This window comes from Barbus barbus (genome assembly GCF_936440315.1).
Source record: "Barbus barbus genome assembly, chromosome: 7".
In the NCBI taxonomy this organism is placed as follows: Eukaryota; Metazoa; Chordata; class Actinopteri; order Cypriniformes; family Cyprinidae; genus Barbus; species Barbus barbus.
The window spans coordinates 32,983,112-32,998,766 of NC_136735.1; the positions used below are offsets into that span (position 1 = coordinate 32,983,112).

At 36.5% G+C, this 15,655-nt stretch overlaps 1 protein-coding gene across 1 annotated transcript in view; it reads left to right on the forward strand.

The window, feature by feature from the left end:
• Positions 1–2,337: 2,337 nt before the first annotated feature.
• The window catches only part of LOC306873018 (caskin-1-like), a 52,058-nt gene continuing 38,740 nt past the window's right edge, over positions 2,338–15,655 (forward strand). Inside the window, exon 1 of the mRNA XM_079422009.1 lies at positions 2,338–2,930. Within this exon, the coding sequence (XP_079278135.1) occupies positions 2,837–2,930 (94 nt within the window). The 5' untranslated portion in view covers positions 2,338–2,836. The remainder of the gene's footprint in view (positions 2,931–15,655) is intronic.

A 15,655-nucleotide genomic window follows, 5' to 3' on the forward strand; every position in this document is an offset into this window, starting at 1 on the left:
GGAAGGTAGATCTCAGGAGTAAACTGTAGGTGAACTAGTGATTAATGTTCTGAGTGATAAACACATATGTATCAGATCCAGGTTGAGAGAGCAGGGAACTGGTAGGAGAGGAATCTCCCTGCAGTTCATTTGGATAATAAGTTTTACCTGAGTATAAATTTAGCCACCGCAGTCCTTAAAACTGACAGAGCAAAATAAGTAAAGAACGGCCAATTACCCACTGACTGATGTGGGTTAGAATGGAGCTCAAATTAGACATCTGCTCTGGTTTTGCTGACACCCTTAGAGAATAATGTATCGTATCACAGACTTTTAATTGTAAGATTGTCACCAAAATTATGGCTGAAATGGCAGATATAGAGAATGAGAGCGGTTAAATTATATGAAAATAATCAGTATGGCTATCAGTGTCTGAGGGCCACCAGTGAGATTTAAAGGAACAGCTCACACATTATTCCCCCAAATGAAATTTCAATTATGTGGAAAACACAAGACGATCTTTTACAGAATTGTTTAGCTCTTTTCCATAAAATTAAGTTATATTTTGACCAGGGGCTAGTATGCTCCAAAAAAGATGCCTTGTGTGCTGTATTTGTTTTCTGAAGCCATACAGTAAGTTTTTGGACCAGGTGATGGACAGTATAAAAAAACTGTGTGAACATTGCAGAATATTCAATATAAGAAAGAAGGTCAGATATTCATAAAACAGTGTGCTATTTCCCCTATTTCTATAGAGGAACGTGTGCCTTTGGCTATTCATGCACGGTCAGTATCTACCCTGCTAAAATCTGTCCTGTGACCTTTCTCCTCAAAAACATGCTCGCTCACACACACAGAAACACACACAAATACAACACACACTGCTTTCCTCCTTTTTAATCTGTCAGGCTCATAGGAAAGGGTCTATTTAGTCACGCCCCCTGATTGATGCAGCACCATCAATTTAACCAAGCAGTCTCTCCCTCACACACACACACACACACACACACACACACACACATGATATGGCAAGCTGTTTTATCATTTATTTCATTTAATTTCTTTTTACGTTATTAATATTTCAATTACTAGTAAGTCATCCAGTAGTGATTAGTGTTCTTTTTTAAATTAGTCACTAAAAGAAGAAATTCAGGGGAACTATTATCATAATTTAAATAAATGATTGCAATTTTAAAAATTCCAATGTATTGTAATTAAAACTTTCTGTTATGTTGAAGTTTTTGGGGTACCATTGTGCTAAGAGTAGCGCTCATATTAAGGTTGTGGGTGGCTATATGAAAGTAAACAGTAAATTATCAGCCTCGATGACAGATATAATGCAGCGAATAATAAGGTGCTAATCTGATTAATCAAAAGACAGAATAGATTTTATAACAAACATTTAGGACTACTCACCCAACGCGTTGTACACGTAAACTCATGCCAAATATCACGATGTGTGCTGAATGAAACTTCTTGATTTCATAGCGATAAACATCTCATGGCCTTCGCGTCTGTGTATTGACGCTAAAAGTTTCCAATTGAAAGCAATGCAGGTCCGAGTTTGCCGATATACGCCGAGAGGCACTTCACAGTGACGCTAAAGGCGCTTGACCATGCTTCGGTTTTTGACGCCTAGGGAGTGAGAATGGGTTGGCATATTCTGGTTCAAATAAATAAGGCTGAGCAAAAAAAATTTGCAAGTCATCCTCTCTGTCGAAATCTTCAGACATGTTTACGAAGACTGTTTTATGTGCAGTGTGCATCTTCCTCTGCTTGTAAACAAGGCACATCTCATTCGGGTTCTATGTCAGAACAAATATCTGTCTGCTGAATAAAGTCATTATAACTGACATAATAATGTCAGTTGAATAAAGTCGTTATTTTTGTGTTCTTTGTGGACATGATGTCCTTACTACCTTTCTGGGCCTTGAACGTGGTAGTTGCATGCATTGCTGTCTATGGAGACATATGCTGTCTATGTCCATGGTCAGAAAGCTCACAGATTTCATCAAAAATATCTTAATTTGTGTTCCAAAGATGAACAAAGGTCTTACAGGTTTGGAACGACATGAGGGTGTGTAATTAATGACAGAATTGTCATTTTTGGGTGAACTATCACTTAAAAAAATTGTTTTCCAGTTTCACTAATAAATGTTGTAGTTTTTCTAATAGGCCTACTATGTACTGTTAGAAAATAGTGTGTATTCCGGTAAAACTGAAAAAAAGAAAAAAAAAGATTGTGTGTTATTTAACTAAAAATATGTAAAGTAACAAAATCGATACTAGTTAGTTGTAAAGAGTTAATGTTAAATCGGCTTGCCATACACACACACACACACACACACACACACACACACACAAACATGCGCACATGAGAAAGCGACAGCGGATTACAACCTCCAGCGACCGCGCACACATCTGCCTGGATGTTTACGTAATATATACGGTCTCTCTATGAGCTTTGGGTCAAAGAGACGCCTTCCGTTTTGATTTACAGAGCATCTGCTTTTGTGTAGCAATACAACCATGTCACCGTGCGTAAATACGCGCAAGATTTCCGCGCCGCCTCTTTAACCTGAAAACGTTTGGACTCTGTCACCTCAGCACGCAATAACACCGTTTTTCGTCGTTAGGGACTGCGTGGACGCCACTGGTCACTCCACTGGGCATGTAAACGCGTTTTACGCGTCTAGCGCGTCTCTGCGCACTCGACCTTTTTACGATGTACGGCGGGGATGCGCTGGCGTTAACGGCACCGTTATGGTCGCCAGGTCCCCTGAAGATGCGCTGTATGTAGAAGTATAGCCATGACTGCATGTGTGAGAGAGGGTGCTTGAGTGTGTGATTGGACAGGATGGGAAAAGAACAGGAACTCTTGCAGGCGGTGAAGACGGAGGATCTGATTACCGTCCAGCGGCTCCTCCAGAGACCCAAACAGGGCAAAGCGAGTGAGTATCACACCCACCGATCTTTAAATGTCTCATCACACCCTTCACACACCCCCTTGCTATAGCAGAGCTTCAATGATCACATAAGCACACATGGCTTTGGAATTATTGATATTATATAGCGAAACGCTTGGCTTTGGTGAAATAAATAAATGTTTCGTTAACAATTTCTTGCGTTTTCCCATCAGTTTCCTCGTAAGAGCATGTAGATAAAATGAATTTGTAGGCCTTATGCATATTAGTGTCGCTGGGAACCGACAACCGGTTCTTTTTCAGAACGGCTTCAATTTTTAAAACATTGAAACCAAATGATTTTACAGAACGGTTCTCTGTAGTGCAATTTTCCTCCGATTTCCGCTGAGCACCACAGAAGCGTTCTAAACGAACGACTCTTATTAGCATTTTCCTTTTAGTGAATCACGCCAGGCCAGTTTCGTCCGAATGACTCCAGAGTGAGTCGGCTCTTTTTTTTAGTTATAATATCAGCGCAGATATCGACATTCGTTCATTATAACGCGAGCGTTCCACTTGTGTCGCGTCGCTAAGGGTAGATGGGTTGTCAATACTTGATGCTCGCTGTGTGTAACGGCATGAAAGTGGCGGGCCGCGCCAAATCCGCTTTGACGTCCAGATGAGCGCGCGCTCGGATATGGCAGGTGGCTCAAGATCTCTAAAGATTAAAGAGATGGAGTATTGAAGGAAACATGTGCAGATGGATATTGTCATTTTACATGTATGGTCCATTAGATGCTATGTCTACCTGTTTATAATATATACATTTATGCTGTTTAAAGATACCGTTTTATTGTTTTTAATTTATGTCAAAAGTAGGTTGCCTGTTATTCAATATTAGATATTGTGCCTATTTGATTTAACTAGCTGTCCTTCAAATGAGATAGATAGATAGATAGATAGATAGATAGATAGATAGATAGATAGATAGATAGATAGATAGATAGATAGATAGATAGAGACCATCTTGTTGTCCTTGTTGGGAAGCATGAGGCTCAGGAAGGGAAGAGGGATTATATCAGTGAAAAGCGCCAGATGTCAGAGTGATAAAGTGTGTGAGTACAAGAGAGAGAGAGTGAGAGGCCACTCACTCATTTGGGTGGCTGTGCATTATATTGTGTAAAGGGGCATCCATAATGTCAGAGGTTTGCTAGGTCACAGTAGTTTTGGTTGAGTATGGCATGACCATGTGTTTGTGGTTGGAGAGATTAAATAAAAAAATACTCAGAAGGCATGTAAGTTTATAAACACCTCTCTTAAAGGAATAGTTCGCTCAAAAATTACTCAGGCTGTCCAAGATATAGATAAAGTAAAAAAAAAGTAAAGTCGTGACGTATTGTCAAGTATGGTGACCCATACTCGAAATTGGTGCTCTGCGTTTAACCCATCCAAGTGCACACACACAGCAGTGAGTAGTGAACAAATGCACACACACACACACACACACACACACACACACACACACCGTGAACACACACCCGGAGCAGTGGGCAGCCATGCTGCAGCGCCCGGGGAGCAGTTGGGGGTTCGGTGCCTTGCTCAAGGGCACCTCAGTCGTGGTATTGAGGGTGGAGAGAGCGCTGGACATTCCCTCCCCCCACCTACAATCCCTGCCGGCCGGGGGCTCGAACTCGCAACCTTTCGATTACGAGTCCGACTCTCTAACCATTAGGCCACGACTTCCCCGATGATTATGTTCCTCCACTGGAACAGATTTGGATAAATATAGCATTACATTGCTTGCTCACCAATAAATCCTCTACAGTGAATGGGTGCCGTCAGAAGGAGAGTACAAATAACTGATAAAAACATCATAACAATCCACAAGTAATCCACACCACTCCAGTCCATTGGTTAATGTCTTGTGAAATGAAAAGCTGTGTGTTTGTAAGAAACAAATCCATCAAGGCATTTTTAAACTTTAAATTGTTGCTTCTGTCTAAAACATCCATACTAGTCTTCTATTAATCTCTTCGGTGTAAAAGTTGTCTCATCTGAATCAGGAGAAATAAATACGTTGATCAAGCACCGTTTAATACAAGTAAGTTGGTGAATTTTGATGTTAGAGGACGAGGAGATGGACTTTTTCACTGGATAAACATTATGGGTTATGGACTCGCCAGTTTAAAGTTAAAATGCCTTATTTATGGAATTGTTTCTTACAAACACACAACTTCTCAATTCATAACTCATTAATTGATGGACTGGAGTGGTGTGGATTACTTGTGGATTGATGTCTTAATCAGCTGACTCTCAGTCTGATGGCACCCATTTACTGCAGAGGATTCGTTGTTGAGTGATGTAATGCAAAATTTCTCCAAATCTGATGCAGAATTTTGATCTCCAAATTTTGACGCAGAAGCAAACTCATCAACTACTTGTAAGGCCTGTTCACACCAAGGAATATAGCGATAACGATGAAGATATAGTTTTAAAAATCCTTGAAAATGTAAAAGAATAGCACCACCACAGCGCATAACTGCAGTGCATGCTTAAAATAAAGAGAACATTATTGTGTGTCGGTGGGGGCACCAATACAGTTGTAATATTGTAATAGTTATCATTCTTGGTATGAACAGACCTTCAGAGTAAGAGTGAATATTTTACACGGCAAGCAAAACAGGCTGTCATTGCTGTCTCAACCCAGAATGAGGATGCAGATAGTTTGTGACTGTTTTGGTAGGTCAAAAATTATGCTCAGCTGGAATAGAGTTTCCTCTCATTTATACAATAAATAGTGTCCTGGACATTCAGCGACTGTTGCACAAGATCAGGCACACACACCCAAACATACAAGCACACATGTCTATAATTGAAATGCAATTACCACTTCCAGTGCCGGGTAACATCCCAGGTGCTGAGAGATGTATCTCCTGCTATGGTAGGAGGGGTGGCCTGAAATGAAAGCAGGCCATTCTGTGTGTGTATGTATGTGTGTGTGTGTGTGTGTGTGTGTGTGTGTGTGAGAGAGAGAGAGAGTTTTACAATAATAGCTATACTGAAGATGCCCTTCTTTCTTTTGTGTTGGTAAAGAAACCATTCAATTTTTTTCCAGTGCATTTTTAGACACTATAATTTTTTAGAAAAAGAGAGGATTGAAATTTTTATGTATACCTATAATTTGTCAAAATGATAGAAAATTATGGAGTGCAGGACACAATACACTGTGGAGTAAATATACTACATAGATGATCTTTTAAGAGAGAAGTCGCTATTTTTCTCTCTTGGCATGGTAAAAGCGAGGATCAACTGGTATGTCAATATGCCAGACTGCATACATACTTTCTGTGATTGTTGCTAAACCCTTGCTAACACCTTTACATCAATGTCCAATATGTTCTGTGCTGCTGTAGTAGTTAGAGTATACCAGAGCTGCTGATGTTCCTGTCTCAAATCATCTCTCAAGAGACTCATAAACAAAATTGTATGTTCTCTGAAGGTTTATTAAATTACATCCTTGAACTTTCTCTTCCTTGACCGTTGTTTGATAGCACCTCCCCTGAAACTACAACAGAAGAAAAGAAACTTGGTACAAAATTTTGTGTTTTGATTGGTTTTGCTAAATGAATTCTAGTTTATAATATCTAATATCTCTATGTTAGTCATTGTTTTGAACAATTTAAATTGCCGAACAGAGAAAATAAAAAAAGTGATGGTGTTTAAGGAAGTGGTTATTGGCTCTTGCAAATATGAATATTTAATAAGTAGGCGGGGGGAAGAAATGCATTCCTTTTACCTCAGATGCCTGAGCTGGGAATGATGTCACAACCAAATTGATTGCGTTCCAGTACACAAGTGGGAAAACCAAGATGGAGACATGAACTGTTAATACCAATCAACATTTTGTTTGCACAGATAATGCCGAAGTATCATGTCCAAAGACAGAGGTTAAAGTACTGTGTGCACTGCTGAGTTTAGTGAGACACAGACACACAGAAGTGCTAATAAACAATATATTACTACTGTTTCACTTTTGCTGATGTGCTGAGAATTTTAGATTCCGAACTCATGGTTGTTGCATTCATAGATATGTATAGATACGCTCTAGGCACGTAGATGTGGCCGCCTTCTTGGAACGGTCAACTTGACGTCATTCACCATATTATAGGTTCGCACAGAGCCATTCTGTGCAGGATTGTGCCATCTTTCGAATATTTAGTGATTACTATGGTGAATGACTTTAAGTTGACCATTACAATATGGCGAACAGCTTACGTATAGTGGCCAAACGGTATAGAACAGTACAGTATAGTGTAGTACGTATAGAAACAGTCGATAATGAGGCATCTGTGTATACATATCTGTGATTGCATTCACTTTTCATTCGACTTGGGGGTTGGAATTTCTGGTATCCATGTACAAATGGAATGCACCTTTATATCGATTGTAAATAGATGTTGGTAACGAATAAGGCAGCAGTTGTGCTCATGATTCTGTTTAGTTCTGTTTAGTGCTTCTTGTAATCAGTTCAAACCTTGTTCACATTGGGAAATAATTTTTATGCTGAACAAATCTTCTACTCTAAAAATGTAATTTGAAGCATTGGTTATTTAAGCTTTTTGTTATTTTGTGTTTTTAAGAATGAATAAATGTGCATATAAATGTGCATTTTTACGTCCTTGTTCCTCACCGGTATCTGAACATGTTGATTTAGTAGAGCAGATGTCCATAGACCTCCCAAAAGATTAAATTAGTGGCTGTAAGAGTTATTAGCCTATACATGTTGACTTGAGTCTGCTATTTCAAGAAACTCCTTTCTCTTGTTCTAGAGCAGTTAAATGTCGCTCTTACATGGGCAGTTAACCACTGGTTGTTGACATCAGGGCACCTAAAGCATCTGCTACTGTGATTAGCATAGAGAATAGGGCAGTAAGTAGCTTTCAGTTCAGTTTGAGCATGCTAAAATATGTTTGAACTACACTGACTACATCACATACAGAAATGAATATAATTTTAAATGGCCAGATCAGGTGTGAATACTGTCACCTCATTAAATAACAACACGTAGTTGCATTTAGTGTGCGCAATAAAATGGCCTGGACAATATAAATCATATTTGATCCAGAGAATATGAAACAATTCATTACTTCTCATGTTATTCCAAGTCTTTTATGAATGGCAAGCCACCCACAGATTCATTCAAGCAGCAGAACAGATGGAAAGTAGGGAAAAATCAAAGCGTTTTAGAAATGTTTGTTCACAGCGTAAAAGATTCTCGAAAATCCACGACTGGAACAGGTTCATACGAGGTGGCACATTTGACCTATTTTTAGTATATTTCTGTCACTGAATTCATTTTCACATGTTTCCCAAAGGTATTAAGAGATAAAAAGAAAATCCAAGTGGACCAGATGTTTGATAATTTACCAGCTAACAGCATTTGTATTGGTTTTAAATACTCATTTTTATATCTAGAGTATGTGCTTGTCTGTATGTGTTTTCATCTATATAGTATTGTAATATAGCCATAAAATGATCGATGGATTGTTGCATCATAAAATACGGATGAGGAAATCTTTCTTGAGGCTAGCAGAGTATTAGTTTTCTGGAAATGTGAATTTTCTGACTGATTATATGCATGAGTGTCTCTTTATGAATTGATGGGGACAGTTGAGATTTTGCTCCCAGGATGTTGTTGGATAGTGCATTGAATGTCTGTCTAATGCCATGGTTTTCAACTGGGGGTCCACAGACCTGTGATGGTCCGTAAAAGTACTGCATTGGGTCAGTGGACTATAATGTGAAAAAAGTATTTATTCATTATTTATTTCCTATGTTTGGTTCTTAATGCAGTTATGTAGTCTTTTATTTGAAAAGCTACATTTTTTTATTGTATCTTATTGATTTAGTATATTTACAGTTGAACTTATTCACTTATTATTGAACTAATTAATAGAAATATTATTAGAAAGAGATTCCTGAGTTGGAAAAGTTTGTTTAAGTGTTATCAGTTTGTGTTTGAGGCATTTTTTTGTGATCTTTCTGTTTTAATGAACCAAAATCACATTTGTTCATCAGTGGATGTATATCAGGAGTGGCGGCACATTTGTTTAAATTCTGCGTTGTGATTTTAGTACAATAGATAGCGAGATGCACAAAAAAGCGCTGATGCTTTCTGCTACTGATAACAACCTCATTGAGCACTCAGCAAAATATTACAAATAACAAATTCCAGCACTGACTCACCATGCATAAACAAAATGAAACCTAAGCTTGACAATTGGAAATGTTTCCTCTGTATCAGATAAATCCCTATTGTTGTGAGACAAATTGACACCTACTGTATGATTATGTGAAACAGGAGCAAGCATTGTGTTAAAGATTTATAGATACTCAAACTTGAGTGATGTTTTTGGACTACAGTTACCTCATTCATGTGTATCTGTTTTTCTGCAACTGTGCCTCCTCACAGGGCCTCATTTCTACACGGTGTGTGTGTGTGTGTGTGTGTGTTTCTGGCCATCCTGTATGGTGTGAGCAGGACATTCCCAAAGCAGCAAAAAGAAAATGCCAGAACACATCAGCTCAACTAGCCATGAACATCAATGCACTCTCAGAAAAAGGAAGAGGGAGAGAAAGGAAAGGAAAGGAAATGAAATACCATTTAGCTCACCCTAAAGGAGAATACATGCATCTTGCAGAACTTTATAGACAGGACTTTTTGTAAGTGTATCTCATATCTAGGGAATATTGATCAAAAAAGCACTACTGTAATTCAACTCAATAGAGACTAGTACATTTACATTATTTGCATTTAACCCTCTGATGCATTGTGACTACTACAGATGTGTAACTGTCAGAAATGATTTATTCTATATTAATGAAATTTAAATGATTATTTTTGTATTTTGAAGTTAATATCTGTGTTGTTATTGCTAACTAAAACTAAAGCTAAATCTATTAAAAATGCGTTCCTTAACTGACATAACGCTTAAATAAAATAAGATGTAAATATTACACAAAACTAAAATGTTGCTTTGGCAATGATCGGAAATTAAGTGCTGAAACTAAAATAATAATTATAAATAAAATGAATTGTACATATCAAATACTAAAAACTAATAAAAATGATAAAAGCTCATAAAAACGACTCAAACTTATAATAATATTAAAATGAAAACTTTTTATAGTATGAAATATAAGCTAATTCAAAATATTATTAAAATACTGTAATTGTATTTTTTAAATTATAGTTTTTTTTTAGCACTGATATATTCCCTACTGGTATGTGTTTTTATTAGTGTGGTTATGTAGTGGAAATAGTTGATATATAGTTGTTGTCACGTGTTGGTTTCAGTTTAGTTCCTGTTTGTCCTTATTTGGTCGGTTTCCTGTCATTAGTTAATCATCATTTATTCCATTCACCTGTCTTGTATTAATCATCTTGTTTCCTCATTAGTTTGTGTTCTTTATAAGCCTTGAGTTCAGTAGTCGTCTTCATCGTGTCTTAAATGTATGTTTACGCTGTTTATCCTGTTGTTGAATATGTTTACTCCTTTAAAGAACCTTATTATTCATAATCCCTTGTCTTCCTGCCTTCCTACATCAGCATCGCGTAACAGTTGTAAGGCCACAGGTTATGAATTAACCATGTTTATTGAAACATTTCCTGAGAACTTTTACGTTTTTTGGTCCCTTGAATGCTGTCTGACCTTGAAAAGTAGTTAAAATCAGAAGATGAAGCGAAATTGTTTTGCAGCAGTTGAATTACTTGCATCCAGCAAGAGTTATTAATGTTTTAATCCAGCTCTTTTCATGCATTCATAACTGTCAAATCTGTAAAACCCAGTGCTAATGTGGGTTTTACGATGGCTTCCTCAGTGGTGGTTTTGTCATGTCATTGTCAGATTGTATTGGTATTGTAAACTCGAGCTGATCCGTCTCCAGTTGCAGCTGACTGATTGGTTGGGCCATAATTTTCCCAGACAAGGAGGTTTCATTGGACTTGAGGCCAAATGTGGAGCTGAGAATGTGAACACTGAAGATTCATCTGTATGTACAAGGCCAAGTGTGTGCGGTGCAGCAGGACGAACCTGCGCTCATAACAGGGTGACACAGATTCCTGCACAGGCCGTTTCCTTTGACCAGAGCCCTTGTGTCCTTGAGAAGGGTGCTTAACCTCTGTGAGTCTATATATATATATATATATATATATATATATATATATGAGCGTCATTCCCTTGTCTAAACTTCTACTGTAATTCATAATTCATTTCTTCTATTGACTTGAGTTGTTCACACCACTGTGACATTCTAGTGACAGCACTGATATGCAGAAGACATTATTTGCGAAGTAGATTATATGATTGATTGGTTGGTCATGATCATGATTGATTTATTGATTTAGTTAAATATCATCATTACTTCATATACAACTTTGTATATCTCAAGGTTATTTCAGATACTTCTAGGTATAAAAATGTTCATATTTGTAGGTGTTTTTATAGTCATTCATTTATTTATTCATTATATCTCTTAAATCTCACTGTTATTTTAAATACTACTGGGTGTACAAAGATGGTACCTGTATTAATTAATTAATTTGCTAATTAAATCTGTTATATTAAAATTATTTCAAATACTACTGGTTATACATAAATGGTAACTCTGTAGGTATTCATTCATTCATTCATTCATTCATTAAATCCAGTGCTGTCAAATGATTAATCGCAATTAATCGCATCCAAAATAAAAGTTTTTATTTACATAATATATCTGTGTGTGCTTTGTTTATTTATAATGTATGTATACATACACAAACATACAGTATAGGCTATATTTTGAAAATATTTACATGCATATATTTATATCCATATAATTTTTATATAAATATATTTAATATATAAACATAACATATTTTTCTTAAATATATACATGCGTGGGCGTGTATTTATATGCATAATTAATATACACAGCACACACACATATACTATGTGAACAAAAGCTTTTATTTTGGATGCGATTAATCACGATTAATCGCTTGACAGCACTAATTAAATCTGTTAAAAAGTTATTTCAAATGCTACTGGGTAGTATTATATACAAAAACGGTAACTCTAGGTATTCATGCATTCATTCATTCAATATAAATCTCACAGTTGTTTCAAATATTCAAAAATAGTAACTCTGGGATAACACAAGAGCTTGTGTGTTTTATGTAACCAGATGACATGCCACTTATTAAAATTAGGCGAACATATTAGTGCCCCCCCCCCCCCCCCCCCCCCCAAAGGGATAGTTCACCCAAAAATGAAAATTCTGTCATCATTTACTCACCCCCAAGTAGTTCCAAACCTGTATGAATGTCTTTGTTCTGCTGAACACAAAGGAAGATATTCTGAAGAATGTGGGAAACAGAGCAGTTCTGGGGCACCATTGACTTCCATAGTATTTTTTTTTTCTACTGTGGAAATCAATGGTGCCCCAAAACAGCCTGGTTACAAACTTTCTTCAAAATATCTTCCTTTGTTTTTGACAGAACAAAGACATTCATACAGGTTTGGAACTACTTGAGGGTGAGTAAATGATGACAGAATTTTTCATTTTTGGGTGAACTATCCCTTTAAATTCAAATTCAAATTTTATTTGTCACATACATATACATACGTAGTACGACATGTAGTGAAATGTATTGTACGACTGTCCAACAAATTGTCCAACAAAATTAAGAAAAACCTCAAGTTTAAGTAAGTAACACTTTTTTAAATATCTATTTCGTTTACTCACAAGTGCAAATGAAAGCAGAATAGTAGTAAAGGAAAACAATGCATGCATTTCCTTGCACAACAGGCAGCAGAAATAGTGTCTGACTATGTATAGCACCTGAAGTTGTTGATGTTAATGTGTAGTAAAATATTCCAGGGGTCGTGGTAGGTCAGCTGAAGTCTGGACATCGCAGGTTTTTGCTGCATTGAGCTGAGCTTGACAGGTCTTGTCTTGGAGATGAAAACAGAAGAAGGCATGCCTTCAGCAAGATGACTTGTGCTGGTTCCGCTTGTGTCATTTTACAAAGCTGTTGCGGGTTTATTCTGGGCTTTGGAAAAGAACAGTATCTGAAAATATGCATGTTATTTTCTTAAAGGAACAGTTCACACAAAATAAACATTCTCTCACCATTCACTCATCCTCATGTTGTTCCAAACATGTATTTAAGTAAACATTTAAAGGAACAGTTCACCTATAAAATAAAAATAGCTGAAAATTGAATCGCCCTCAGGCCAGTTTTTTTCACACCAATGGATTTTCTGCAGTAAATGGGTACCGTCAGAATGAGAGTCCAAGCAGCTGATAAAAACATCACACAATAATTCACAAGTAATCAACACCACTCCAGTCCATCAATTAACATCCTGTGAAGCAAAACTGCATGTTTGTAAGAAACATCAAACCAACACTTCTGGCAAAATTACCAGTCCATGATCCAGAATAATGCTTTCCATTTCCTTTGAAATACAATATGTTGAACATTATAGTTGTTTTTATATGTATTTAAAAGTAATTAAGCATGTATAAATAAATACAGAGACCAAAAATTTAAGAAATGACATTGTGATGATAGATTATGTGACAACATGGAGCGATGCACAGAGGTGTGCGCTTTTTAGATTGGGTTTGTGTTGAAGAGCCACTAATAAGTAATTTATTCAGGGCTCTCACCCTTGTTAACAAGTGTAAATGTCATCATCATTATATATGTCTGAAGGATTGAAGTCTGTAAGGTAAAACATGCACTTACTGATATAAATCAATCAGTCTGCTGTTTTATTCCAACCATAACTCCTGATTAGATTCTTCCATAAATATTCAGTTTATCCGTAGAGTTAAAGTACACGTTTACTGGGGCAAAGTAAAACTATTAAGTAGTGTGCTGAAACTTAGTGTCCCTTTTTATAGCTGTAACCTAAGAGCTGTGTCAACGTTCTGGTTCTCTTTTCATCTTTAATGGAAGAAACAAAGTCATACAGTTTTGGAACAACATGATAACAGAATTGTCTTTGGATGAAACTTTTCCATTAGATGCTGACTTCATAGGACTTTTCATAAGAGTTTTGTTAGATGATTTTGGTATGAAGAAACGCCAACAAAACACCGCATGAAAGCACTTCATAATCTCCTACAAACATCATTTCAACACAATTCATTTTGTCCTCAGTTTAAATTGTCTCTCAAAAACTGTGGCTTTAATAAGGATATTATAAATATGATTATTTAAAGAGAGTCCAAACAAGAACATAGAGAGCATGTTTAAATAATCCGCACACAAAGGGTATATAAACAGGTGCTTATATATTTCAAGAAGTCATTTATTCCTATGATGGCAAAGCATGAAATAATTCTAATATGCTGATTTGAATATATTAAATTAGAAACCAGTTATTTTAAATTGTAATAATATTTCACATTATTATAGTTTTTACTATAGTTTTGATCAAATAAACACAGCCTTGATGAGCTTGAGATACGTTTTTCAAATTAATACAAGTTTTTGAGTGTATTTCATTTCATATTTCAAATAATTTTATACTTAAAATATCGTAATATTGCTTGTGAAATAGTATTTGAGGTCTAAGGTTTGAGGAAATAATTTGCTGATTGTTTTTTGCATCCTTGTTTCATGTTGTTCTCACAGCTGAGATGAACATCTGGTTTTGTGTATACGGGGACAGTGTACATGCTTAAATACTATTATTCATAAAACTAGTCAATCGAGTTTCCATGGCAATGCTGAGCATCTGTATTGGCTGAGACTAGAGCTGTGTGTCTGGGCATCGACATATTGCACATCCGTTTTTTTATCCTCTTAAGGCTTTGTGTCGGTGTGTGTATTTGATGGAGGGACAGGCTAATCCCTGAGGTGACGAGAAATGACCAGAGGAACAATAGTACTGTTCCTGCTAAAACTCCAGATCTGAGGCTGCCTGAATGTTAGTTATATTAAATGACTTGTGACTTTATTGCGGTGCACATACAGAAGCACTGTGAAATACGAAATAAGTAGTATGTGACAATCACAGCCAATCAGCATATATTTAACATTTAATAGAGTGCAACAGTGCTTGCCCTCTTTCCCATCAGAAAGTATGTCTCCAGTTCATTTTTCCCAAAGAGATATTTAAAAAGTCTTTGTTAAAGGGTTATAAGCCATGAAATAAAACCAACCTGCAATGAGATGACTCACATCATTACAAACATTCATTTGAAGCAAAAAAGTGTTTGAAAATTGTACAAAATGACAAGATATACTTAACATATTTTACAGTATAATGGAAAGATCTATGAGGTATTGTGAATGATATTAAAAAACGGTAGCAAAATATATAATGGCGGGGCCATTCAGCACAGCATCACTGAAATAGAAACTAAACAACTGACAAAATGTCCTGTAGCTCATCATGAGAGAAAAATGTACATTTACATGGACGAGATATAACTTTACCTAAGATTAAACAATTAGGCACCGAAGAAGGTCATGCTGTGGCTGAAATGTTTGCTGTTCCTCTGTAAAGCTGTTGTTTTTTAATCTCGCATTTGCATTTTTGTTGTCTCGTGTGAGCTTTTTTGAAACTTTTTGCCTTTTATGAGGAGATATGGTATAAAGCGTTTTTTTCCTCTCTCTTCTCAGGAGAAACAGATTTTCACTCAAGTCTCCATTTAATGTCATTGCCGTCTAGGAGAAACATTGGAAATATTAAAGAAACTCCTTCGTGATTTTT